We start from the raw sequence: 25,902 nt of genomic DNA, 5'->3' as shown, positions 1-25,902 counted from the left end.
CCCAACTGCACTGGTCACCTGTTAATTTCCGGGCCCAATTCAACATTGCTGGTTTTCCCTATAAAGTCCTCTGTGGTTTAGGACCCCAATACCTCAAGGACCACCTCTCCACATAGAAACGGACCCAGACCCTGCAATCGTCATCTGAGGCCCTTCTTCATGTGCCCCCTCCACCAGAGGTCCAGAGGGTGGCGACATGAGAACAGGGTCTTTTCAGTGGTGGCTTCTTATTTGTGGAATGCTCTCCCAGGGAGGCTCGTCTGACGCCATCATTGCATATCTTTAGGTGCCAGGCATTCCTCTTCAAGCAGGACTTTGGCTGTCAATGGTCTATAACCTTTTAAAGTGTGTTGGTTTTAATATTTTCCCTGCGCTTGTTGTTTTGTTTTTGGGAAAACGCCTGTGGCGAGAGGAGGCATCTAAATAATAATAATAATAATAATAATAATAATAATAATAATAATGGCAATGTGCAAGGGGTGGGGTGAGTGCTAATCATTTCACAGCCATAACAGTGCCACCCATTCCCAAGAGGGGAGGTGCAGCACATTCAGGAAAATTGCAAGGTTTGCAGAAGTATTGTTGCTGTTGGTGTGTGTGTGTGCCCCTTGAAGTTCCTTCTAACCCTGCGATTCTATCAATTTTCCCCTTCCTTCCTAGGAAACACTTCCGCCTGTATCCCACGCTGCCTTCTCTGGCCACCACCTGCCTTTTGTGGGATTTACCTTCACTTCTGGGAGGTATGTGGAGTCTCCATTTTATTCTCACACATTTCAGTATATGCGGTGGGATTTGGGGCTGGGGGTAGTGGGTGGGATCTGACAGAGAAAGTAGCTTGAGGTCCCCCTTTGTAGCTGAGAGAGGATTTGAACCCTGGATTTGAGCACCCCCAGCTCAGCCTTCTAACTGCTACTCCTCAATCTCAGCTTTGGCAAATGTGAAGCCTCGCCAATTTGTTTCACTCACCCTCGTTGGTTGTTTGCCCGAGGCTTGCTATGTTCATGCAAATGTATGCAAAACAGACAAGGGCCCTGACCCTGCAACCGCCTCTCGTTATCCCCTGCAGCCTCCTCTCTGAGAGGCACCCGGCCTCCCCCTCCAGCACTGCCCGCCTAGAGAAGAGAATCCGCCACCTGGAACGGGAGAAAATGGAGCTGGCTCGGAAACTGCAAGGTACTTATTTGCCATATGCCACATCTATCTGTCTGTCTGTCTGTCTGTCTGTCTGTCTGTCACATTTCTGGGAGTTGCAGTTTTGTAAGGGTGCTGAGAGTCGGTAGGAGCAGTGGCGTAGCGTGGGGGGTGCAGGGGGGGCCGGCCGCACCGGGTGCAACATCTGGGGGTTAGGGTTAGGGGGCGCAAATCCACGGGTTAGGGGGCGCAAATTACTTGCCTTGCCCCGGGTGCTGACAACCCACGCTACGCCACTGGGTAGGAGACTGCTCATTCCCCTCCCAGAACCACAATTCCCAGAGGGGTTTAACAACCAATCCCTCACCCCAGGGAACTCTGGGAATTGTAGCTCTGTGAGGGGAATGGCAAGGTTTCCTCACAACTCCCAGCACCCTAAAAAACCACAGCTCCTAGACTTCTTTGGGGAGGGGGGAACCATGGTTGTTTAAAGTGGTGCTCATGTGCCCTAAGCTTACTGTGCAGTTGGGGGTCTAAATTTCAAGTCTAGTTTGGCCCTGAATAATGCCTTCAAAATAACCGTCAACTGACTCAGGAAGGACCTGTCTCTCACTGACAGTGAACCACAATGGCTCCAAAAGCCAAGATGGAGATCTGGACTACAACTCCCATCGTGCTTGGCCATTAGCCATGCCGGCTGGGGTTGTTGGGAGCTGGAGTCCTGCCACATCTGGAGGGCAGAGGTCCCCCATTCCTGCTCTGTGGGGCTCAGAGGCTTGGGGGCAGGCAGTGGGAAGGGACCTATCCTGCTCACGGGCTTCCCTTCGGAGCATCTGGATGCTGGGCTGGGCAGACCGTGGAGCTCATATTGTGTTTTTTCACCCTTATGTCACCCCTGTGCAGATTCTCTGGCAAAATCCCCTTCCAAGACTCTGGCCAAGGACTCTGAGTTCAGGAGCCTCCAGAACGAGATGGCAGCTTTGCAGAAGCAGTTGGCAGGTACCTGGGCGCTGGTGGGGCTTCGGGAGAGACAAGGCCTTCTCCTCCTATTCCTCCCTGAGCTCTTAAGGGCGCAGGGGGCAGCCTGCCCTGTCTTTAGGCAGAGGGAAATGACCCTTTCAGGTGCAGAATTATTATTTTTACTACTACTACTACTACTACTACTACTACTACTACTACTACTATTAATAATTGTAGCCCGGTTTAGGGAAGTCTTTAATATTTAATGCTGTATTGTTTTTAACACTTGATTAGAAGCTGCCCAGAGTGGCTGGGGAAACTCACCCAGATGGGCGGGGTATAAATAATAAATTATTATTATTATTATTATTATTATTATTATTATTATACCCCACCCATCCAACTGGGTTGCCGCAGCCACTCTGGGCAGCTTCCAACATGATAAAAACACACCAAAACATCAAACAATAAAAACTTCCCAATACAGGGCTGCCTTCAGATGTCTTCGGGGAGACTTTTGCCCCATTTGGTAGGATCGCAGAATTGTAGCGTTGGATGGGAACCCGGGGGTCATCTAGTCCAACCCCCTGCAATGCAAGAACCACAGCTAATGGATCCTTGGCGCTTGGCTCAGAAGGTCACTGGTGCCGGCAGCTGGAAGGGAAGGGGGATCTCTAGATTGCATCTGGGGCTCATGTACCTTCCCTTCCAGAGAATCGGTTGGAGAGCGACAAGGTTCAAAGGCAGCAGCTTGACCGGGTGGAATCGAGACAGGTGAAGACCCTGGAGGAACGTGTGAGGATTCTGGAGGAGGAGAAGAATGAAGCACTACAGGTACCGTATACCACCTCGGTCCACTGTGGGGGATTTGGACCATCCCATCATAGCGTTGTGGTAGTTTTTGGCCAAGGAAAAGCATTGTCTGTTCTGCCAAAGAGAGCCCAGGAGCTCCTAGCCTTCAGATTCTGCAAGGGGGGGGGGCTCTAATAAGGACCTCAATGGGGTGTGGAGCCAAAATGAAGGACAAGGGGGAACTATCAGCATCCTCTGGGGAGCCCCAATGTTTGTTGAGGAGAACCAAACATGTGAAAAAACACTAGGGACACCCAGAAGAACTCAAAAAGGATTGAGCGTTCTTGATGGGATGTTAGAAGAATGGAAAATGGATTGGGGAGTGGGGAGTCAAAAGGAAGGAATGGGTGGCCGGCCGGCCTGTCGAACAGGAACCATTCCCCTTAGCGGGCAAGGGTATTCTGCAATGTTTTGTTGCAGGTTTCACTTCTTATAAAACGCCCCTCCATCCTGACTCTTCACCTGGAGAGATGCAATTTACGTTGTTCCCATTTTCGCAGCTGGCAAATCAAGGCTGATTTGCATCTTCACTAAAACGGGGTCATTTTAATAGGGTTTCATGGCAAACGCTTTAGCTATGGGAGGAGAATGAGGGGATTCCACATCATAAGCAATAGTTGCTTGGGGGGCAGGGATCTTAAAAATGAGGACTAGAAACAGTCCTCCTTTTTTGCTTTACACTAAAGCGTGTTCATTTTCGAGCTTCTGAACATTTTGAAGAATCTGGCTGATTATGTTCCAGTAAGCTAGAGCCCCAGATGCAGCCCCCTTCTGCAGAGAAGGCTCTCTCTCTCTTGGAGGCTTGAGCATGTGGGTCCAACTTCTACAGCGCCTTTATTTTGTTTTTATTTATATATTTCCTTTATATAACCCACCTTTTCTGCAAGGATCTCAGGCTGGTGCCCATGATTCTTTCCCTCCTCATTTAATCCTCACGACACCCCTGTGAGGTAGGTCAGGCTGAGAGGCAATGACTGGCCACCAAGGACACCCCCAGTGAGCTTCACGATGGCTGGGTGGAGATTCGAAGCCTGGTCACTCCCAGGTCCTGGTCCAACACTCTAACCACTACACCACCGCTGTCTCTTTTGGGGGGGGGCAGGATCTGGCCAAGGCCCAGGAGCAGCTCCAAGCTCAGGCCTGGGAGCTGCAGGAAGAACAGCTGCAGCACAAGGAGACCTCTGAGGAGCTGCAGAGTGCTGAGGCCAAGTGCGGGGAACTGCGAGCCCAGCTGCTGAGACACTCCCGGCAGCTGCGGGAGCGGCAGGAGGAGACGGAGGCAGCCTCGCGGAGGGTGGAGGGGCTGCGCAAGGAGCTGGCTCGCTCGGAGAGCGGGCGCAAAGAGGTACCCCCACATTTTATTTCGCCGTCCGTTCCTTGCATTTATATTCCTCCTTTCCTCCCCAAGGAGCACCAGGTAGCATACGCAATTCTCCCCCTCCTCGAATAATCTTCACCACAACCCTGCGAGGTAGGTTAGGCCGATGGGAGTTGTAGTCCAAAATACCTGGGAGAAGACCATTTGTGATTCTTAGATCCTGCATTTATTTTTATTTTGGGGCCTGATTCAGCAGCTAGGCTCTTACGGATAGCTCAATTTGGTTAGAGCGTGGTGCTTGCAGCGCCAAGGTTGCAAGTTCGATCCCTGTAAGGGAAAGCTGTATATTCCTGCATTGCTGGGGATTGGACTAGATGGGTCTTTCCCAACTCAATGATGATGATAATAATAATAATAATAATAATAATAATAATAATAATAATAATAATAATAATGTGATAAAACATCAGACATAAAAAACTTCCCGGAACAAGGCTGCCTTCAGATGTCTTCTAAAAGTCAGATACAGTGGTACCTCAGGTTAAGTACTGAATTCGTTCCGGAGGTCCATTCTTAACCTGAAACTGTTTTGAACCTGAAGCACCACTTTAGCTAATGGGGCCTCCTGCTGCCACCGCGCCACCGGAGCACGATTTCTGTTCTCATCCTGAAGCAAAGTTCTTAACCTGAAGCACCGTCTCTGGGTTAGCAGAGTCTGTAACCTGAAGCGTATGTAACCTGAGGTACCACTGTAGTTGTTTATTTCCTTGACATCTGATGGGAGGGTGTTCCACAGGGCGGGCGCCACTACCGAGAAGGCCCTTTGCCTGGTTCCCTGTAACTTCACTATGATTCTTTAGGGCCGTTTCCATAGATGCTAGATGTTCTTAGGACATATATCGCATGGATGCATGAAGGAAACTCTCAAGGAAGCCACTTCCTGGGCCTCTGTAGCCTCAGAAGCTGCTTGGGGATGGGGAGTAGGGCAGTAAAGACCCCAGAAATCTGAGCCCCCAGACCTTCTTCCCCCACCACAGTCAGGTGGCATCTACAATCAAGTGCTTCTTCTCTTTTGTAGCTGGAGGCTCGGATTGAGGGTCTCATGAACGAAGTCTCCAAGCAGCGGAAGGGGAGAGAGAGGGCCGAGCAGCAGCTGAGGAGGCTGAAGGAGGAGCAGGAGGAGCTGAGGGTAAATACAGCTTGGCAAAGTGGGGGAAGTGGGGAGGGAGATGCCCCACTGTGAAGAGGGTCATCATGCCAGGGGGGCATGGCAAAAGGCGGAGGGATGGGTCTGTTCCTGGCTTGTGCCAGTTTTGCAGGTAGGGGCAGTAGAGGCCCAGTATTGCCAACACTGACTGGCAGCAGCAGCAGCAGCTCTGCAGGGTTTTGGGCAGAGGACATTCCCAGCCCTCTCTGCAAACGCCAGAGGTGGTTGAACCTGAGGCCTTCTGCATGCAAGGCAGATGCTTTGCCCCTGAAATCTGATGGCCCTTTCCACGTTTTTATTCCATCTCATTTTCACTCTGTCCTGTCTTGTTTCCAATGCACTGCAAATTCCCACCCACCTCCAAATCACCAAAATTCAAGCTTTGGGAATATGCATTTCAACCTAAAGGGTGCATTTTTGAACACGTTCTATGCAACAACAACAAAAAAGTGCATTGGCATATGCGTTTTGGTACTTTTTTTTGAGCCAAGAACTGTGCTGCAAAATTTGGAGAAGTGCAAAAAAACCCCCAGAAGGCTACCTGCATATCTTTGCATTCCTCTGGGGAAAGAGGTCCAGGTAGGTTTGCATCTGCCCTCCTCTCCGAATGACTTTGCTGCCCCCTGCAGGTGAAACAGAACGCGTCCTTCTTCCTGGCCTCTGGCTCCAGGCGATCAGGAAGTGTTTCCTATACCACAAAGGAGGAGGTGCGAGGCCTGCGGGAGGCGCTGCAGACCAGGGAAAGGCAGCAGGAGGCCTTCCGAGCTGAGATTGCCCAACTCCAGGAGCAGCTGGAGAAAGCCAAGGCTGAACGGTGAGGAGAGGCAGGGATCCGCTTGGAAGTGGGGTGGCGAAAGGAAAATGGAGTGCAGTGGGTTGGTCAGAACAAAGGAATAGGAAAACTAGAATGGCATCTATTTTGTTAGGCCACAGGCCACAGCAGAATAAAACAGCAAAACATAACCCAGTATAAACTTCCAGAAGGCTGCAGAAATCACACTTGAAATCAGAACATTCCTGCATTGCAGGGGGTTGGAGTAGATGGCCTTTGGGGGCCCCTTTCAACTCTGTGATTCTCTGAACATTAATAATAATACTAATAATAATAATAATAATAATATTTTTTTATTTATACCCCGCCCTTCCCAGTTCAAAAAACCGAGCTCAGGGCAGCTAACAACAAATTTAAAACACTTAATTGAGACAACAAAAAACAGCATAAAACACAGTATAAAATGTGATGCATAAAAGATATACATGCATTCTGTGTCCCTGAAATAAACAAAGCTTTGCTTTAAAAACTAATAAACATTACTAAGAGGAAGAGAATATAAAAATCTGACAGGTGGCATCAGTAGATTTTGTCAGGATGCAGTCGTACTCTTGTGCCTTTATACCACAATGCCATCTTCACCGGCCAAAGAAACATGATCCTGGCATTTCCATTCTCTGCAAATGGCGTAGGGGGGACAGGTGATCCAGTGGTAAATGGGAACTATGGGCTGGATCCAGACTAAGTTCTCTTTGCATTTAGTTCCCATGGGAACTAGTGGGGCAGCTTAAGTCAGCCTTCCCGAACCTGGAGCTCTCCAGATATTTTGAACTACCGCTTCCATCAGCCCCATCTGAATGATGCGAGTAGTAGTCCAAAACAGCCTGGCTGGCTGGGGTGGATGGGAGTTGTAGTCCAAACATGCAGGGGGAGCGCTGGGCTAGGGAAATCTGGATCCAACCCAAAGAGACCACATTCTTAGGTTCACTCCCCAGCTCTCAGTTTGGAAAAGTTGACTCCCCATCTCTTCTCTCTCTCTCTCTCTCTCTCTCTCTCTCTGATTGCCTTTCCTTCCTAGTTGGGGAAATCTGGATCCAAAGGACTGGCACAAAGAACCACACAGTTTGCTGCCCAGGGAAGGTGTCAGTGCCCTGCATTTTGGAGACCAGGTATGCATACATTTACCTGTGACTCTTGGCTTTGTGGCCAGGGATGCAGCCTCTAGATTGTGGCTTCTGCAGGCGGCTTCTCCAGAGCCACACACTTCTCAGGTGTGATCCCAAAAAGTCAGGAAGTCCCCAGTCATCGCTTAAAATAACGCTGAAAGCATGAAGTCCTCCAAGTCCTTGATTCTGTGCTTTTAAATACTTGTCACCTGAATATGAGATCTCCAAGATCCTCAAACACAATGGTCATATAAGCCTCTTTCTTTATCTCTTTCTTTTTTACTGCAAAGTTCTCTGCAGGCTTATTCCTGCAGAAGTCACTCAACCCCACCTGGCAGAGGGAAGAGGGAAGCTTGTCTTCTTCACATCTGTCTTTGCTTTTTTCCTTTCCTGCAACAGGTGGATTCACTCGGCGCTGATAGCCCCCAACAGGATCAAGAACAGTGCTCTTCAGAGACCCACAAGTTAGCCTTTGCCAACTGGGAGATGCAGATCACGGACATCTTGCGGTGGTGAGTTACCAGCTGTGCACCTTCTCTGTGTAAGGCCTGTCACACGGAGCAGTGATGAAGAAGACAGGGGTGCACCTGAGCATAAGCAGAGTGGGTCCCCCTCCCATAGTCTCTGGTGATTCACCACAGCCTGCTCCCAGATTCAATGGGGAAGGCATAGCTTTCAGGCTTGAGCTGCAACACCTTTGTTTTGGCAAATTTAACCACTGCTTGTCCTCCGCAGTAGAGGCAGGGCATAACCTGTACCCCAGGCATAGCCAAACTCGACCCTCCAGATGTTTTGGGACTACAACTCCCATCATCCCTGACCACTGGTCCTGTTAGCTAGGGATGATGGGAGTTGTAGTTCCAAAACATCTGGAGGGCCGAGTTGGCCTATGCCTGCAGTAGCCACTGATAGCCATGCCCTCCATGAAGTGGTCTAACCCTCTTTTAAAGCCACCTAATTTGCTGGCCGTCACTGTGTCTTGTGGCCGTCACTACTACAGTGGTGCCTCGCAAGACGAAATTAATCCGTTCCGCGAGTCTCTTCGTCTTGCGGTTTTTTCGCCTTGCGAAGCACGGCTATTAGCGGCTTAGCGGCTATTAGCGGCTTAGCGGCTATTAACGGCTTAGCGGCTATTAACGGCTTAGCGGCTTTAAGAAAAAGGAAACAAACTTGCAAGAACTCGCAAGACATTTCGTCTTGCGAAGCAAGCCCATAGGGAAATTCGTCTTGTGGAACGACTTAAAAAACGGAAAACTCTTTCGTCTTGCGCGTTTTTCGTCTTGCGAGGCATTCGTCTTGCGAGGTACCACTGTACTGCAGCCCGTGTTTTGTTAGCCCCAAAATGGAAAACAAGCGAGGTCCCAACCAAAGAAGAGTGGCAGCTTAAGTTGGTAGAATACACACAGCTTGTAGACTTAACATATAGAATAAGAGAACAAGAAGAACATACGTTTAGAGAAGATTGGAAAACATTTATTTGAATATATGGGAAATAATTGGGTACAGCTGAAAACGCTGGCAGCATTAAGATAAATTCAACAGTGTAAATAAGCTTTGATGGGTGCAATAACGAAATACTGAATGGTATAGTTTTTGTAAAATATGCAGGGATTTATGATATGTAAAATGAACCATGCAAAGAGAAGGGAAGTCATTTCTAAAGGATGTAAAAATGAGTATTTTAAATTGTAAAACAGAAAATTCAGTAAGAATTATATACAAAAAAGAAGGGCCTTTTTCATCTGTCTTGAACTCTGTGTGCCTCTTTGCCTGCATCTCAGGGTGAGTGATGAGAAGGAGTCGAGGGGCTACCTCCAGGCCATGGCGACCCACATGATGGAGGAAGTGGAAGCACTGAAGCAGACGGGAGCACAGAGCCCCAAAACTCCGGTAAGAGAGCCTGTCTCGGAGCCGTGGACACCTTGAGAAACTGGGGAGGGGGGCTCTTTCCCCCTCTGCATGTCTCCCCCTTTGCAACCCACATTCTGGTTGCCCCAGTGAGAAGAAGCCCTTGCCCCCAGAGGCTCAGGATCCCTGGTAGGGATGGGGGCCTCTTCCCCCTTCCCCCTCTTCACACCCCACATTCCAAGAGCTCCAACAGTCCCAGGATCTCTGCTGACATTTCCCCCTGCTGCCTCCTGCTCCAGGACACCCTCTGGAAGGCGCGGCGGCTGCAGAAAGTGGAGGCGTCTGCCAAGTTGGAGCTGCAGTCGGCCCTGGAGGCCGAGATCCGGGCCAAGGGAGGTGTCCAGGAGGAGCTGGATAAGCTGAAGGTCTCGCACCTGGCGGTTGAACGGTGAGCAGGCGGCAGTGGTGGTGGCAGCAGGTGGTGCACAGGCAAGAGTAGGGTTGGATCCTGCACCGTAAGGTTTCAGGGCCCAAAGCTGTGTCAGGGGCTGGCAGAATGGGAGGCACCAGCTGGGGAACCCCCGAGGGAACCCCCGGAGGAGGAAGAGTCGGAGCCAGGGGATTGGTGGTGGGACACCAAGGAGAGATCAGAGGGAGAAGATTGGGAGCAGGGGCTGGATGCCAAAGGGGCAACAGGCTTTAGTGAGCAGGAAGAGCCGGTGACAGGGAGCAGCTCAGACTCCGAGGCTGAAGCAGAGGATAGGGGAGTCAAGAGGCTGCTCAAGAATCTGGGGGCTCTCCCTCTCCTACTGTAGCAGGCTCCCCCCACCCTCCTCTCTGAAAACTCACAGAGCAGAACAGAGGTCAGAGGTGTGCAGACGCAGTTTGAGACTGCTTGGGAAACATCTGGGAGAGGAGGAGCCTTAGGAAAGGTGGAAGGCAGGGACCTTCAGTCCTGGCAACTGCTCCGTAGGGGCAAGAACTACCGGGAAAAATTGCTGGATTGAATGTCGTTTCCTTGAATAGAGAGTTAACTTCAGTGACAGCCTTGCGTCTTTTGAAATGGCCCGTGTCTGACTCCAGCCCTGATGACTTGAGACCTGGGCATCTGATGATGTCCCCAGAAAGTGTCTATGCATTAATTTGCAGAGATGGAGGTTAACTGGGAGAGGAGGAGCTGCAGTGGAAGAGGGCAGACTCCCTCCCCAATAGTCTGTGCAATAATTTGCGGAGATGGGGGTTAATTGGGATTAACCTTTGACGCGAAGGGAGAGGCCTAGGGAAGCTAGAAATTCTGCACCCCATGTTTTTACAAAGGCAAGATAGAGTTTTGGGGCACTTTGCAAATCCTCCCCCTACCAGCTGGCAAAGAAAGAGCCCTTGATGGGTCCATGGCACAACCCCGTCTCCTCTAAATGTTATACCTGGAGTGAAGGGAAGCCCCTCTTACCGGAGGCTGAATTTCCTTATATGCCATAAAGTCATATTTATCTTTTCCTCTGTCTGTGTCCCAAAGCCAGTTGCAGGAGGCAGAGAAGCAGAACCGGGCTCTGCGCCTGGAGCTGGAGAAGGCCAAGGGAGAGCTGAAAGGACGGTCCCAGGAAGGTGAGCTTCAGGCTGGGTTGTGGATGGCGACAGCCCCACCACAGCCCCCACAATGGCATATCCCAACAGTGGGGCAAGAGGCGGGCCTTTGCAGAATGTAGGGGGCCGGTCTCTCCATTGCTCAGGCCCGAGGGTGCTGTAGTCGTGAGGATGCTGGACTAACACCTGGGAGAGACCTGGGTTCAAATCCCCCTGCTCAACCACAAATCTCCCTGGGCGAGCTCACTCACTGCCTCTTAGCGTAACCTACCTCACAGGGTTGTTGTTTGGGGGATTAAACGAGGTCTAGGCCTCCAAGAGCTTCTAAAGAAGGGGGAGGTTTTCAGAAGGAGGGGACAGGGCAGTGAGCACGCCATGTTTGCGTTCAGTCCGTAGGGTTAGGTGTCTTGTGTTGTACTGTAAAATACCCACAAACCCTGGGGGATTCTATGGGGAAAGGGCTTAGCTCAGCAGCAAAGCACCTGCTTGGCATTCAAAGGTCCCAGGGTCAATCCCCAACATCTCCAGGTAGATCTGGGAGATGCTGCTGCCACTTTGTGCAGACAACACTGGGCTAGATGGAGCCATGTTTCTGTTCAAACCAGGCCTTTATTCAGATCCATGAGAGCTGGGACCTTGCTTCCCTTTTAGTGGAACACCCTTGCTTGGAGGGGGGGTAGAGCATCTTCCTTGCCTGCAAGAGGCCGCAGGTTCAGTCTCCACCATCTCCTAGCCTGAGACCCTGGAGAGCCGCTGCTGCCAGTCAGTGTAGACAGTATTGAGCTAGATGGACTCAGGTTCCTGTGCCAGCCAGTGACAACTGTGGTTAAGAACAGGGCCCATTCCCAGAGTGTGTCCTTTCTCTTCTCTCCTGACAGGCACCAAACACCAAGGACCTCTGATTCCGTTCCTCTCCTTCCGAAGTGCCAGCGTAAGTCTTTTTGTGAAACAAATATAGTCTTCTGTATAAAAGGTGACTCTCAGTTTATGCAGGGGATAAACGTTCTGGGGATCGCTCATAAAGCCCAAACCACAAATTCTCAGTGGAAGGGTTTCATTAAATAATATGTTTGAATGTTGAATGTCTACGTCTAGAGACAATGGATAAAGCAAACACCATTAGATGCACTGCTGGCTAAGTGTTTAATGGTTTTTGCATTTGTGGTTTTAAAAAAACCAATAAATGGCAGGTGGGATTGCCAAAGTCTTTTTTCTCCAGACACCCGCTCCCTTTCCACCCCCTTTTTTATTTTTAAAAAATGCACACAAGTTTAATACACATAAGTTGTGAGCTATACTTGTATCTGATGTCAGTTGGAGAAACCAAGAGGCCGGATCTCTGGGCTCAGAAGAGAAGTGGAATTCGAATTGTACTCCTTCATAAGAAGGCAGGAAGAGCCTGCCTGCTGGATCGGTCCAAGAGTTCTGTATCCTGCAGCATCCTGTTCTCTCAGTGGCCAGCCAGATATACATAGATGCCTGTGGGAAACCCGCAAGCAGGATTCAAGCACAAGAGCAACTCTCCCCACTTGTGATTCCCAGCAATTGGCCATGACAAAGTTTTTGCTGCCTCTGACCGTGGTGGCAAAGTATAGCCGTTGTGCTTAGTAGCCATGGATGGTCTTACATTCCATAAAGAGGAGCTGGTTTTCCACTGTGAGAACAAGGTGGAACGTTGGCCGGGCCCAGCAGAGCTGCTCTTATGTCCTTAGGGCTTCTGGGGAGGTTTGTGTGTTAGCAAAAATCTGAATTGTGTCCAGTTAAACGCTCTGCTACCTGTGTTACCCTCTTTGCCAGAAGGATGCTATCGTTTTTGGGGGTGCCCCAGATTCCCAGGAGGCTCGGAAGGCCACCGAAGAGGTCCAGCTACACCCTGAAGGGCGGAGGAGCCTGCGGTCCAGCGTGAGTAGCCCTTTTGGCCATCCCAAAACAGGCCAGCTCTGGAGTGGCGAGGCTGCCATTTTCCTCTTGGGTGGCTTTAAGAACTGATTAGACAAATTCATGAAGGAGTCGGTGGCCACCCCTGACTCCTGCGGGAGTAAGTTCCACAGTTTAACGATGTGCTTCATGAAGAAGGACTGTATTTTGTCTGTCCTGAATCTTCCACTTGGCTATGCACAGGTTTGAGTGTTACGCATTGTGCTGACAGTGGTGAGGAGATGGGTGTTGGGAGGTTTGAATGAGCCAGGAGACCTTCAAAGACAGAGGCGTGATGATCTCTCCCTACTGTTTCCTCTTCTCCCCTCTCTCCAAAGGTACCACATTCAATGTCTTCCACCCAGTCCATTGCGGGTTCTTCAGAGAGCAGTAACAGTTCTGGATCCTTGAAGGTAGTGACAAGCACTTGGCCTAAATATATTTCCCTCCCTTGTTTCTGGACTGAACCCCGCTTCTGAGGGGGCTGCCCTTTTTCCTCCCCAGGCCTTTCCAAACTGAGCTCTGGATGGTGTAGCAGGAGGGTGCTTAGTGGGGAGGGAAAGGCCTTTTGTTCGTTAAGTTGAATAGCTTTAATACAGTGGTACCTCCGGTTGTGAACAGGATCCATTCTGGGGGTCTGGCCACATCCCGAGGAATTCGCAACTGGAGGACCGCTTCTGTGCATGGCGTGGTTTAGTGCTTCTGCGCATGTGTGCGGCGCATAGAGACCCAGAAAAATACTTCTGGGTTTGCTGCTTTCATAACCCGAAGTTTATGTTGCCCAAGGGTAACGTAAGCCGAGGGTCCACTGTAGGCTGATCTATCTTTGGAATAAAAACCCAAAAGAAACCTGTTTGCTCTGGTCCCTGCACTTTTAAGGAGGGGATGTGTATGTGTGTCGATGTGCTTTTAAAAAGATTGAAAGTTGCCTGGAGCTAAATAATATGTCTAATCCTTCCTGCGCCCCCTTCTCTGCTCCATTTCCCCAGCCCAAATCGCACAGCTTCAAAACCCACAGCTTTTCCACACCCACCAAGTGTATGCGTTGCACATCCCTCCTGGTGGGGCTGGTCCGGCAGGGCTTGACTTGCGAAGGTGAGTGGCATCTTGTTAGGTGGAGTGAGAAGGGGGTCCAGGTCAGGGGAGGTCCCCAGGTTCGGTCTCTAGGTAGGGATGTGAAACACCCCTTCCCTGCCTGAGGAGTTGTGACCCAGCCTGGGTGCTGTAGAATAGGAGAGGGTTCAAGGTGGGGGGTAGGGTCCTGTTGATTCATTTTTTCTTTAATTCATAAAATTCATACATCATTGCAGTGGCTCAGTGGGGCCTGTTGGCTGCCTACTTACGCTTCCTCCTCCGTTTTCCCAGCCTGTAACTTCGTCTGCCACGTATCCTGTGCTGGAGGGGCCTCCATCTGCCCCCTACCCCCTGAACAGCTCCAGAAAACCTTGGGGGTCAACCCAACAAGTGGAACAGGGACGGCATTTGAGGGGTTCCTGTCGGTAAGAGGTTGAGTCTCCCCCGAGTCTGAGAGAGCATGGAGCAGTCCATGTGGACAGGGTGGCTGTCGCCGGTTCAGGGATCTGATTGGGCACATTCTGCCAAATACACACCAAGAGCCCAACGTTGACTGCAATGTTGAAAAGTGGGAGAAAATGGAAGTGGATGCTGGAAAATGGAGACACTGCAGGAGCCCAGCCTCCTTGAGGATGAAAATTGCTCCCCTTCTGACCATCAAATTGATCATTGGATGAGTGGGAGGGGCTGGGTGCCTGGGGGTGGGTCCTGCGAGATAGTGGGGTGACCGGACCAGGCTTTTGGCCACACACCCTTCTGGCATGCTGCCCCCAGTGATTTGGCCAATGGTGGTCAAAAAAGATTTGCCACCCTTGGTATAGACGATGCTGGAAGGGGAATGGGACAGACTCCTTGCAGCTGAAATAATGTTCTCTGATTGTACCACCTTCGCTCCCCAAAAGGTGCCCAAGCCTTCCGGGGTAAAGAAAGGCTGGCAGAGGGCTTTCGCCATCGTCAGCGATTTCAAGATCTTCCTGTTTGATGTGCCAGAGGGGAAGGCATCACAATGCGACGTGAGCATCATGCACGTTACAGACATGAGGTAAGCAGGTACACCTTGCGCAGGAAGTGGCGCTGTGGGCGGCTGTGGGGTGGAGGTCTGACAGAGCCTTAGTATTTTCCAGGAATCCTAAATGAAGAAGGAAACCACCCATTATCTCTAGGGGTGCCCAAGGAAAGATCAAACGGTTCCATTCCCCCCTTCTGCTTCTTTTTGTTTGTTTTGATTCCACTGGTTTTCAGTGGGATACGCAGCCGGGGTTGTGCTGCCGAGAATTCCATGCTTTCCACCCAAATGGCCTCTGCTTCGATTGGCAGAACTGCCACTGCTACAGGTGCCACATAATAAGACCCCTTCCCCATTTGTAAGAACGTGAATCCTTTGGTGTGGCAGCACCTGCACTTTGGAACTCCCTGCCGATTGACGTCAGGGAGGCATCCTCGCTGTGCTCTTTTCAGCGCCTTCTAAAAACAGTGCTGTTTAGACAAGATGTTTAGAAAGTGGGTGCAAGATTTAACTTTTTGAAAGTCTGAAATTATTGCTGTTAACTTTTCTTACCGAGAATATTATTGCTCTGTCTGCGTTGTAAACTGCTTCAAGGCTTTTCTTAAAAACAGTGTATATACATTTAATGAAATAAAATAAATAAATAAATGCAGGCATTCCTCTAATCCCTGAGGAGAATTAGACATGCCAAATGTCATAACCAAGGATGCCAGGTGATATTGGGGGTGTGGTGGGGAGACGAACCTTAGCTGGTGCCAGCACACCATGCAAATTTTAGGAGAATTCAACCCAGGAATTGCCATTTTCAGAGGCAGCCCTAGGTAGTCCTTAATTCTCCCTTGTCACCTGGGTGAGGGAAATAGCCCAAAATGAAAGAGAGAGCAATGGGGATTCCACCTCCATCGCCAAAATTATCTCATCCACTAGGATGGGGTGGGACGAGGAGAGCTGTGGCCCCCCAGAGGTTGTTGCACTCCCATCTTACCTGACTGTTGGCCATGTTGGTTGTGGCTGATGGGAACTGTAGTCCAAGAACATCTGGAGGACCCTGGGTTCCCCATGGCTGCCCTGAGGTAGCTTGCTGTGGTTGTGGTCCTGCAGATAACACAAGGCTCCCCTTCAGCCTCCACTCAGGAGAGAGAGGGATGTCTCTAAGGCTCCTGTTTTTCTTTTGGCAACAGGGATGAACAGTTCTCCGTGGCTCCAGTCCTGGCAGCAGACGTCATCCATGCCAGCAGCAAAGACGTGCCCTGCATATTCCGGGTAAGGAAGAAGAGAGGAATGGAGAGAGGAGCCCCCACTTCTCAGAAGACATTTTTCAGATAAAATTTCTGAGGTGTCTCTTTTCCCCTAGAAAAAAAGGCCATTCTCTTCTGAATATTCTCCAACAAAAGTTTTTTGTGGCAGTTTCCATTCCTCTCTGCCAGTCTCCTCGCCCCAGCCACCTTTCACACAACCTTTACTAACCTGGCGCCCTCCAGATGTGCTGTACTACAACTCCCATCAACCCCAGACACCACAGTGAGTTGTGCTCATTAGGGACAATCAGAGTTGTAGTCCAAATTATCTGGAAGGCAGCAGGCTGGTGAGATTCCCTTTAGAATAACATGAGATCCGGGGCCTTGGGGAGGATACAGAATGGAGGCCGGACTGCCATACGATGGCTACTCCTGACCCTCACAGCAGCAGCAGCAGCAGCAGCAGCAAGAAACAAACAAAATCTTGGGGGGGGGGGAGAGGTTGTGCTACAACGCACAGGGAGCCCACCCCTAAGAAACCCCAAGAGAATTTTTCTGTCCCCTGAATAAATTTGGTGAAATGATCTCCCCAGTTTACCTGACCACAAAGAGGGTGGGTGATATTATGCACGACCACAATCTGAGGGGTGAGAGACTTTCGCGGTTCCAGGGCTTGGTTTCCTTGAAATGAGGGTCAGCGAAGATTGTGGTGTCTTTAGGGTATATGGTTTTATTTACACATCTCTACAACCTGAGCATAGGACGGAGGGGCTCACGGTGTCAGCACCCCAACAGATCTTGCTTCTCCCTCAGTCACAGCTTTGGATCCAGCACGGAGCAAGCAGGTCTCTGTGTCTCCAGCTTCCAGCCTGCTTTTCCAGCTCGGCTCACATTCACCGCACTGGCTGTTGTTCTCCTCTCTAGCAGCTAGATGGGTTGGGTGGGTGGAGGAGACCCAGGCACAGGCTTGGAGGGCAGCATCACTTGGCTGCATCTCTTGCAACCTGCTCATTCTTTGGGGATGCTGATGAGGACACTTAAGTGGCCAGCTAAGGCCACTGTCTTATCAAAAATCACAGAATTGTAGAGTTGGAAGGGACCCCTGAGAGTCATCTAGTCCAACCCCCTTGCAATGCAGGGATCTCAGCTAAAGCATCCCAGACAAATGGCCATCCAACCTCTGCTTAAAAACCTCCAAGGAAGCAGAGTCCACAACCTTGTGAGGGAAACTGTTCCACTGCCGAACAGCTCTTGCTGTCAGAAAGTTTTTCCCAGATGTTTAGCCAGAATCTCCTTTCTTGCTGATGCCTGACTTGTTCAGCAACCGCCTCCATTTCCTACTAACCCTCCCTGGGGACCACAAGAATCGAAAGGGACACAGGCCATCATCCAGACTGACCCCACCCCCCCAATAAAAAAACCCACAGCGCTATAAAACAGAATAAGTAAAAATCTCTTTTTTATTTTTTATCAATTTTTTATTGGTTTTAACAGATATAACATATAAAACATACAAAAGAAACAACATTACAACACTGAAAGAAATAAAAAACAAAAATAAAAACACATATTCCTTCTGAAGTTCTTTTTAAATTCCATTATTAACTGACTTACTCGAATCCCCCCTGACTGAATTTCATTGTATCACCTCGTAACTGTTCTCCAAAATCATCTTTCTACTACTATTTACTCCTTCAATTTACTATCTTCATCTCTTTTCTTATTGACTTAAATCCATATTACTATACAACATTCTTATTCTAATCCTAGGCCTATTGGATACTTTCAAGTAGCTTCTAATTATCTTATATTACAATATTTAGCTAGACAGAATAAGTAAAAATCTCAATACAACTAGCAACATGATGCAGAGCAGGGGAGGAAGAGATCTGGGTCCTAGCAGGGAGCTGGGGACCCTGAAAGCCATGTAGTCAAGGCAAGGATTCCTCCATCTGGGTACCCCTGAGGCCAGCTCCCCTTTGCTTCTCCTCCTCCTCTTCCTGGCAACCTTTGGATGACCTGGAGTTTCCTCTTGGCTCGGATTGCCCCTCAGGGGCCGGAACGACTTACCTGTGCCTCCATCCTCAGGTGACGGCCTCTCAGCTGAGCTCCCCGCACACAACCAGCTCGATGCTGTTCCTGGCTGACAGCGAAGGGGAGATGAGGAAGTGGGTGGAGGTTCTGGCGGAGCTTCACCGCATCCTGCGGGAGAACCATCACCACGACCGCACCGTCTACATCCTCAAGGAGGCCTACGACAACACCCTGCCCTTCATCCCCCATGCCCTGTCGGCAGCCATCATAGGTACGCAGGGAAGAGGGCAGGCCTGCTTTCGGAGGGAGGGAGAGGGTGCTGGAGGCAAAGCACCCTAAGCTTCCGCCATTGGGGCTGAGCAAGGCTTGGGCAGGGCTCTCAGCTCTCCTATCGATGAGATGCCTGATCTGCCTGAGGGCAGAATTTTTGAGTCTCTAACCGAGAGAAGGAAGTGTGCTTCTAATGTCATCTGTTCCCTTTTGCAGACAGAGAGCGGATTGCTTTGGGTACAGAAGACGGACTGTTTTTGATTCACCTCCGGACAAATGGTTTAGTATTGTTTATCTTTCGAATTACATAGTGCTGTAATATTTTGGGTGCCTGGGGACTCTAAAGCAGGCTTCCTCAACCTTGGCCCTCCAGATGTTTCAAGACTACAATTCCCATCATCCCTGACCACTGGTCCTGCTAGCTAGGGATCATGGGAGTTGTAGGCCAAAAACATCTGGAGGGCCGAGGTTGAGGAAGCCTGCTCTAAAGGTTTTAAACTCCTCTGGAAACTGTAGCACTGTGAGGGGAATAGGGGTCTCTCAGCACTCTGAAACAAACCACAGTTCCCAGGATCCTTTGGGGGGGACTGTTTAACCTATTAAGATTGATATCCCTCTTGCCTAGTCTACAACTGCACCAAACTGCTCCTTCCCTCATCCAGTTAATTTTTTGCTTGCTGATGGCCTCTGATCTGATTTCTCTCTGATACAAACCTTGTGTCATCACTCCACCTCTATACTTTACTCAGTCACAGTTTCAGTTTTCTATTCTCCTTTTACCGATCTATATATCTTATCGGCTTTCCTCACCTTAATTTTTTTTTAAAAACCCAATACAGTATGGTTGCGTCTTATGTGCATTTAACTTGCGCAATTTCAACCACATGCAGTCAAAGGCAGGCTGGTTGAAATCGCACGACTTAAACACAAGCAAATTTAATGGGGAGCAAGACTCTCTCCAGGTCTGGGATGCTCCCGCGGGATTGCAGGAACTTGGACAGCCCCACAAGATCTTGCAAGAGCACCCAAGGACCTCCCAAGCCAGTGCACAGAGACGGCCTTGTTTCCTAAGCGAGGCAGAGAGCTCAAAAGCTTTTTGCACTGAGGAAACCCGGCGCAAAAATAGGATTTAAGTTCTCTGCCTTGCTTAGGAAACAAGGCCCACTCTGGGAGCCATTTCTGGGAGCCCTGGGATGCTCATGTGGTGGTACTGTTCCAAAGACTTGAGTATAATAATAATAATAATAATAATAATAATAATAATAATAATAAATTTATTATTTCTTCCCCAGCCATTCTGGGCGGCTTCCAACAAAACATCAAAATACTGTAATGCATCAAACATTAAAAGATTCCCTTTTAATGTGTTTTTGCATCTGTGCAAAACCCTTGGATTCAAACCCCCATGTAAGATGTAAACATATTTAGGGGAGGAGGAATTACTGTTCACTTCTGGCCTGTGTCCACCCCCGGTCACCTGCCATTTCCTCCCCTCCCTCTGCAAATTCACAGTTCCTGTCCTTAGCTGGTAATGGAGTTGTGCCTCTTCTTTCCCTGCCCCAAATTCCCCCCCCCACTCCAGATGTGCTTCAGGTTGGGGACTGCCGCCGGGTGCAGCTGCTCCTGGTCTCTCCCAAGGCCCAGCTGCTCTCCGTCCTCTGCGGCAAGAACCACAGCCTCCGCATCTTCTCCTGGGTGGAGCTGGAGACCCCAGAGGCCATGGGGACCAAAGTGGTGGAGGCCAAGGGCTGCCAGGCGGTGGCTGTGGGGCTCGTCTGCCGCGGGACCACCCCAGTCCTCTGCGTGGCCTGCAAGCGGCAGGTCCTCTGCTTCCAGCTGACGGCCACGCGGCCCCCCCACCGGCGCATCAAGGAGATCCAGGCACCCGGCTACGTTCAGTGCTTGGACATCCTGGGCGACCGGCTGTGCGTCGGATGCCCCTCCAGCTTCTCCCTCTACCCTCTGCTCAATGAGGGACCCCCCGTGAGCCTGCCCCACCCCGAGGACCGCCGGGCAGCCGCCGTGACCCACATGGAAGCGCTGAAGGCCGTAGAGGTCAGCCTGAGCGAGCTGATCCTCTGCTTCAGTGGCTTTGGCCTCTACGTGGATGGGCAGGGGCGCAGGAGCCGCCCCCAGGAGCTGATGTGGCCCGCGCCTCCCCTCAATTGCTGTAAGTGCCCCTTTTGGTTGGGGTTGGGGGGGTCTAGATTATTTGAATATACTCGTGGTTTATACTCATGTTCCTCACTCTGCAGCCAAAAAGATAGTCCCTGCCAAGAGGTTTTTGTTCTAAAAGGACACGACACACAAGGAAAAAGGACAGGGAGGGTAGAGGAAGGGAAACCAAACCCAGGCACCAATAAAAACAGTTGTTCTTCTAATGACCAGCTGGCACAGCTCAGGTCAGAGGGGCCTGGTGGAGCTGGGCATTTGGCAAAGCTGATGGATTGAGTCTGCTGCTTCCCCGCCTTTCCCACTGAGGCAGCCTAAGGAATGGCTCCCCCCAGGTGGCAGCGGAGGGAGGAGGCCTGGTGGTTGGCAGAGAGACAGACTCTCAGGGCTTACCCACCCTTAGTTTTTTGCCCCACTCTTTCCAGGCACTGGTCTGCTCTTAAAAGCCCCATGCCTATAAACACACGAGCAGGATTTGAACTATGAACAACCGAAGGGATTGAAAATTACGGTACAATAGCTTTGTTAAGGTTTAAGAGATAGAAGACGGGGTGTAGCAGAGGCAGAGAAACAGAAACACCATGGAAAAGGGGTGGGAAGTTGGGGGGGACATAATAAAAACTTTAGGAAAAAAGCTCTGTTTCTGAGCTTTCACTCTGAAAAACTACACTTTTAGTGCTTAATCGGAGCAAATGTCAGTTTGGGTTTCCTGCAGACTACAGTTTGCTCTGATTGAGCTTTAAAGAGTGGGGTTTTGCAAGAAAAGCTCTGGAGCAAAAAAGAAGGCTGCTCAGATATGGAACTTTAAGGCGTGTGCCTGGAGAGAGCGAAGGGCAGATAAGAAAGAGCAGAGGACAGATAAGTGTGGACAAATCTTTAGTGAAGAAGCCAGGCCATTGGTCCATCTATCCCAGTGCAGTCCACTCAGACTAGCCGGCATTTCCCATCCCCTGCCATTGACCTGATCCTTGGAAGCGGCGATGGCACTGGGGGTCTCTGGCAGGTAAAGTGGGTGCTCCATCTCTCAGTCAATGTCCCACCCACTAATAAAGAGTGTACCAGTAGTGTTGGGTTTTGGAGTTTTTTGTTTCTGTCTTATAATAGATACAAGATTATAATCTCTAGCTGTGGTGTGCAACCTGTGTTTTCTTGGGGGGAGGAAATCAGTGGAAATGTTAATGTTTTTAAAATTAAATAAAGAGTGCATCAACCCAGGCAAGACTTGAACCCAAATCCAGAGACAGGTACTGTACTTGTATCTGCCAGGCTGAATGATGCAGCCAGAGGGTTGTGGGTCCATACGTGTCTGCCCCACCCCAAGCGCCCAGATATTTGTAGTGCTGACTGCAGCACTGGATGAATGAGGGGAGATGTGCACCCCAGCCCGACAATCTGGTCTTCATGTCCTTGTTTCCCCCTCCCAGGTTACAATGCTCCGTACCTGTCAGTATTCAGTGAGAACGCAGTTGATGTGTTTGACGTCAGGAAAGCTGAGTGGATTCAGACGGTGTCTCTGAAAAAGGTTTGTGGGGGTTTCTTCTGGGAGGTTTTTTGGTCTTAATCCCTCACCCGTAGGGTTTACCCTCCCCACTCCCCAAATCGCTTGACTTCATTTAACTGTTTATCACATCCTTACAGCCAATCTCAGGGGCTGAGATTGGCGGAGGGGGTCCTTCACCCTCAGAGGTTTGGCGTCTCAGCAGCCTGGGACAGGGCCTTCTCTGTGGCAGCCCCTGAACTGGGGGACTCCCTCCGCACTCCCTCCCTCCATACCTTCATTATACAGCTTTCGGCACTGCTGAAGACGCAGCTTTCCTCCCGGCCTTTGACACTTGAGATACATATTTTTAGGACTCATATCTGTGATTTTACATTGTTTTGAACTGTATTTAATATTGGGTTTTAATTACTGTAACCTGCCCTGGGTCCTTGGGGTGCAAGGCGGGTGATGATGACGACGACGATAAACTAATGTTTTGTTCGCAAGTGTTTTTAATTGATTGATGGTCTTTGGATCAATTGACCTGGCCAGTCAAACGACTTAACAGTGTGACCCAATGCATGTCTACTCCGAAGTAAGATGCACTGAGATCCATGGGCCTTACTCCCAGGGTTGCAGCTGTCCTCTTATCTATTTTGCATATGCGTGCTAAAAACAGGATTGTTTTGGTCAGGAATAACTGATGAGCTCCAGGGTCCTCTGGTGGGTGGGTGTGCTGGTATGGATCAAGGGCTTCATCTCGGTGGGGGGGGGGGAGGCTTTCAGCATCATCCTAAGCTTTGCAGAATTGCCTTCTCATGCTGCAGGGAAGGGGGTTCTGCCCCAGGGAAGGTTGGCAAGTACCCCATCTGGAACAAAACCTTTTCTCTGGAAATTTCATATTTCAGAAAAGTGTCCCTTTCTCTGGTTCCCAGGTACGAGCACTGAATCCTGAGGGCTCCCTTTGCACTTTTGGCAGCGAGAAAGTCCACCTGACGTACCTCAGAAACAAGGCAGCTGGTAAGTGGGGGGAGGGGAGCAAGGGGATAGGTGAGGAACACACACCCACACACCCACACACCAAGGTGGCCCAGGGCTCATGTTGCTTCCAGGCAACTTTTCAGTCCTGATGTGTTAGCAGGGAAGTTATATGACATTGTCCGAAAGCAATTATCACCTCACACTTTCCAGGGCATCCCACTTTGTGAGGTGGGAGAACTGAAAATAATACCAATATATCTCACATCTGGCAACCAATGCGCCCCTTTGGTTGCAGATAGTACATGGGTAGACAAGTCTAAAAAGCCCGGGACACAAATTTTCACAGCCCTCTAGCAGCTATGGTGGCACATTTACCAGAAGTAATGCATTTAGCGTTAACTGTAAGTGTGTAATGGAGCCTAGGACTTGCCAATCAGAAGGTTGGCGGTTCGAATCCCCGCGACAGGGTGAGCTCCCATTGCTCGGTCCCTGCTCCTGCCAACTTAGCAGTTTGAAAGCACGTCAAAGTGCAAGTAGATAAATAGGTACCGCTCCGGCAGGAAGGTAAACGGCGTTTCCTTGTGCTGCTCTGGTTCGCCAGAAGCAGCTTAGTCATGCTGGCCACGTGACCCGGAAGCTGTATGCCGGCTCCCTCGGCCAATAAAGCGAGATGAGCACCGCAACCCCAGAGTCGGTCACGACCGGACCTAATGGTCAGGGGTCCCTTAACCTTTACCTTACCTGCAAGTGTGTACTCAATTCTGACCAAACTGAGCCTCATAGCATAAAATGTACATCAGTATGACACCACCACCACCACCTCAAGTATCATAGAGCCATAGAATTGTAGAGTTGGATGGGACCCCAAGAGGCATCTAGTCCAGCCCTCTGCAATGCAGGAATCTCAGCTAAAGCATCCATGACAGACGGCCATTCAGCCTCTGCTTAGAAACCTCCAAGGAAGGAGAGTCCACCACCTCTCATGGGAGTCTGTTCCCCTGTCAAACAGCTCTTACTCTCAGAAAGTTCATCCTGATGTTTCGTCGGAATCTCCTTTCTTGTAACTTTGAAGCCACTGATTTCTCCTCCCTACCGCCTCCAGATCAGGATGAGTTTGAAATCCCCCAGCCGACGGACAACAGCCGGCGGCACCTCGTGAGGACCAGGCACAAGCGCCGCTTCTCCTTCCGGATCTCTGAGGAAGAGCGGCAACACCAGAGGAGGTGAGGCGCATGGTGGCCGTCTTGTCGGTGGGGTCTCTGTCACTGCTGCTATTGCGTTCGGGGCTCAGAGGACATGCAGACATTTCAGAAGCTGGCTGCAAGGGCAGAGACGCTTGGAAGGACACGTGTGTGTGAGGTTGGTGGGGTTGTTTCAGGGACCTTGGCATGCGGCAAGTGGGGATGTGGGGCCTGTACATGAGAACAAAGTGGAAGACTCCCAACGAAAGATCCAACAGTCCACGCTCTTGGGCTCTTTCTCATCTGTTAAAAGGGTTTTGTTTTATGCCAGGCTTTAAAATGCTTGTCTTATTGTCTCACAAAGCTGCTTTATGCTTAATTATCGCAGTGTTTTTGGCATGTGGGTTTTGGCATGTGCTTCTTTTAAAAACATTGCTGTGTTGTGGAATGAGCGTAAGAGATCAGAAGAGCCCGTCTAGTCCAGCATCCTGTTCCAACCAAGTGGGAAACCCACAAGCAGGGTCCGAACCCAAGAGCAGCTCTCCTTTCCTGTGTTTTCCAGCAGTTGGAATTCAGAAATATTACCGCCTCCAACTGTGGAGGCAGAGGATAGCCATGGAGGCTAGTATATTATGCACCACTTAATTGTAAAAAAACCCAACAACATCAAAGCCATTTACAAAAGAGATAAGGCAATGAATTAGCAGTAAGAAAAATGAGCAATCATAATTTAAGACATTTGAAGAGTTAAAACAACCATTTTATTTTTTAATATAGCCTTTACCCTCCCCCATGAATCTGGCCAATCCAAGTTGGTGGACATTGCTGCCTCCTGTGGGAGTGAGTTCCATAGTTGTAACTATGCAGTGCATGAAGAACTGGGTTAGGAATCCACCTTATGCCGTGTCAGGCCATTTGTGCATCTAGCCCAGTACTGTTGACACTGACTGGCAGCAGTTTTCCAGGATTTAAGGCAGGAGTCTTTCCCAGCCCTGCCTGAAGGTGCTGCAGGAGATTGAACTGTGGCCCTTTCCCTGAGTAGAGTTGCTTCTGCCCCTGGATGGTTTGGGTTGCCCTTTTCCAGCCCTACAGCCCTCCCCCTCCTGCTAGCCTTCTCGTCTCTTGCAGGGAGATGATGCGCGACCCAACCCTCCGCTCCAAACTCATCTCCGGCCCCAGCAACTTCAACCACCTGGTCCACGTCGGGCCGGGCGAGAAGCACCACCAGCTGCAGGACCTGCATGTGGTGAGTTGTGTGGCGGCGGACTCAGAAGACGCTTCCTTGCTGCAAAAGGGCAGCCTCTGGTTTTAAGGGCATAAGGAGGGCCTACTGGATCAGGCCTATGGCTCATCTAAAACCAGCATCCAGTTCTCATTGAGGCCAACCAGTGGGAAACTCGCAAACAGGATTCAAACACAACAGCAACTTTTCCCTCCTGCGGCTTCTATTGAGAAGCATCGCTGCCTCCAACTGTGGCAGCAGAGCAGCGCCTTTGTGGCTAGTAGCTGTCAATAGCCCTCCAAGAATTTGTCCCATCCTCTTTTAAAGCCATCCAAGATGGTGGCCCTCCCTGCCTCCGACGGGAGCAAATTCCAGTTTAACTCTGCGCTTTCTTTTCTCTTGTCCCGATTCTTCCAACATTCAGTTTCATGAGATGCCTATATGAGTTTTAGCATTATGAGAGAGGGAGAAATATTTCTCCTCTATATG

General features: G+C 50.1%; 1 protein-coding gene across 4 annotated transcripts in view; it reads left to right on the top strand.

The window, feature by feature from the left end:
* CDC42BPG (CDC42 binding protein kinase gamma) overlaps positions 1–25,902 on the top strand; it is a 55,705-nt gene that overhangs the window by 28,066 nt on the left and 1,737 nt on the right. For 2 of the 4 annotated variants that reach the window (XM_083477905.1, XM_083477904.1), the window contains exons 9-34: positions 661–740; positions 1,067–1,173; positions 2,035–2,130; positions 2,804–2,925; positions 4,046–4,288; positions 5,340–5,450; positions 6,098–6,282; positions 7,319–7,409; positions 7,806–7,918; positions 9,188–9,296; positions 9,554–9,702; positions 10,771–10,859; positions 11,717–11,769; positions 12,639–12,740; positions 13,094–13,168; positions 13,745–13,850; positions 14,121–14,254; positions 14,732–14,871; positions 16,017–16,098; positions 18,162–18,378; positions 18,594–18,656; positions 19,960–20,547; positions 21,974–22,071; positions 22,965–23,049; positions 24,113–24,233; positions 25,320–25,437. In XM_083477905.1, the coding sequence (XP_083334031.1) occupies positions 661–740; positions 1,067–1,173; positions 2,035–2,130; positions 2,804–2,925; positions 4,046–4,288; positions 5,340–5,450; positions 6,098–6,282; positions 7,319–7,409; positions 7,806–7,918; positions 9,188–9,296; positions 9,554–9,702; positions 10,771–10,859; positions 11,717–11,769; positions 12,639–12,740; positions 13,094–13,168; positions 13,745–13,850; positions 14,121–14,254; positions 14,732–14,871; positions 16,017–16,098; positions 18,162–18,378; positions 18,594–18,656; positions 19,960–20,547; positions 21,974–22,071; positions 22,965–23,049; positions 24,113–24,233; positions 25,320–25,437 (3,477 nt within the window). Of the gene's footprint in view, positions 1–660; positions 741–1,066; positions 1,174–2,034; positions 2,131–2,803; positions 2,926–4,045; positions 4,289–5,339; positions 5,451–6,097; positions 6,283–7,318; positions 7,410–7,805; positions 7,919–9,187; positions 9,297–9,553; positions 9,703–10,770; positions 10,860–11,716; positions 11,770–12,635; positions 12,741–13,093; positions 13,169–13,744; positions 13,851–14,120; positions 14,255–14,731; positions 14,872–16,016; positions 16,099–18,161; positions 18,379–18,593; positions 18,657–19,959; positions 20,548–21,973; positions 22,072–22,964; positions 23,050–24,112; positions 24,234–25,319; positions 25,438–25,902 lie in introns of all 4 variants that reach the window. The other 2 variants (XM_083477903.1, XM_083477902.1) reach the window with 1 other exon arrangement.

The sequence above is a fragment of the Podarcis liolepis genome (genome assembly GCF_965112155.1).
Source record: "Podarcis liolepis genome assembly, chromosome: 15".
Lineage (NCBI taxonomy): Eukaryota > Metazoa > Chordata > Lepidosauria > Squamata > Lacertidae > Podarcis > Podarcis liolepis.
The sequence above is the reverse complement of the archived record's forward strand: the minus strand, read 5'-3'. Positions and strand labels throughout refer to the sequence as shown.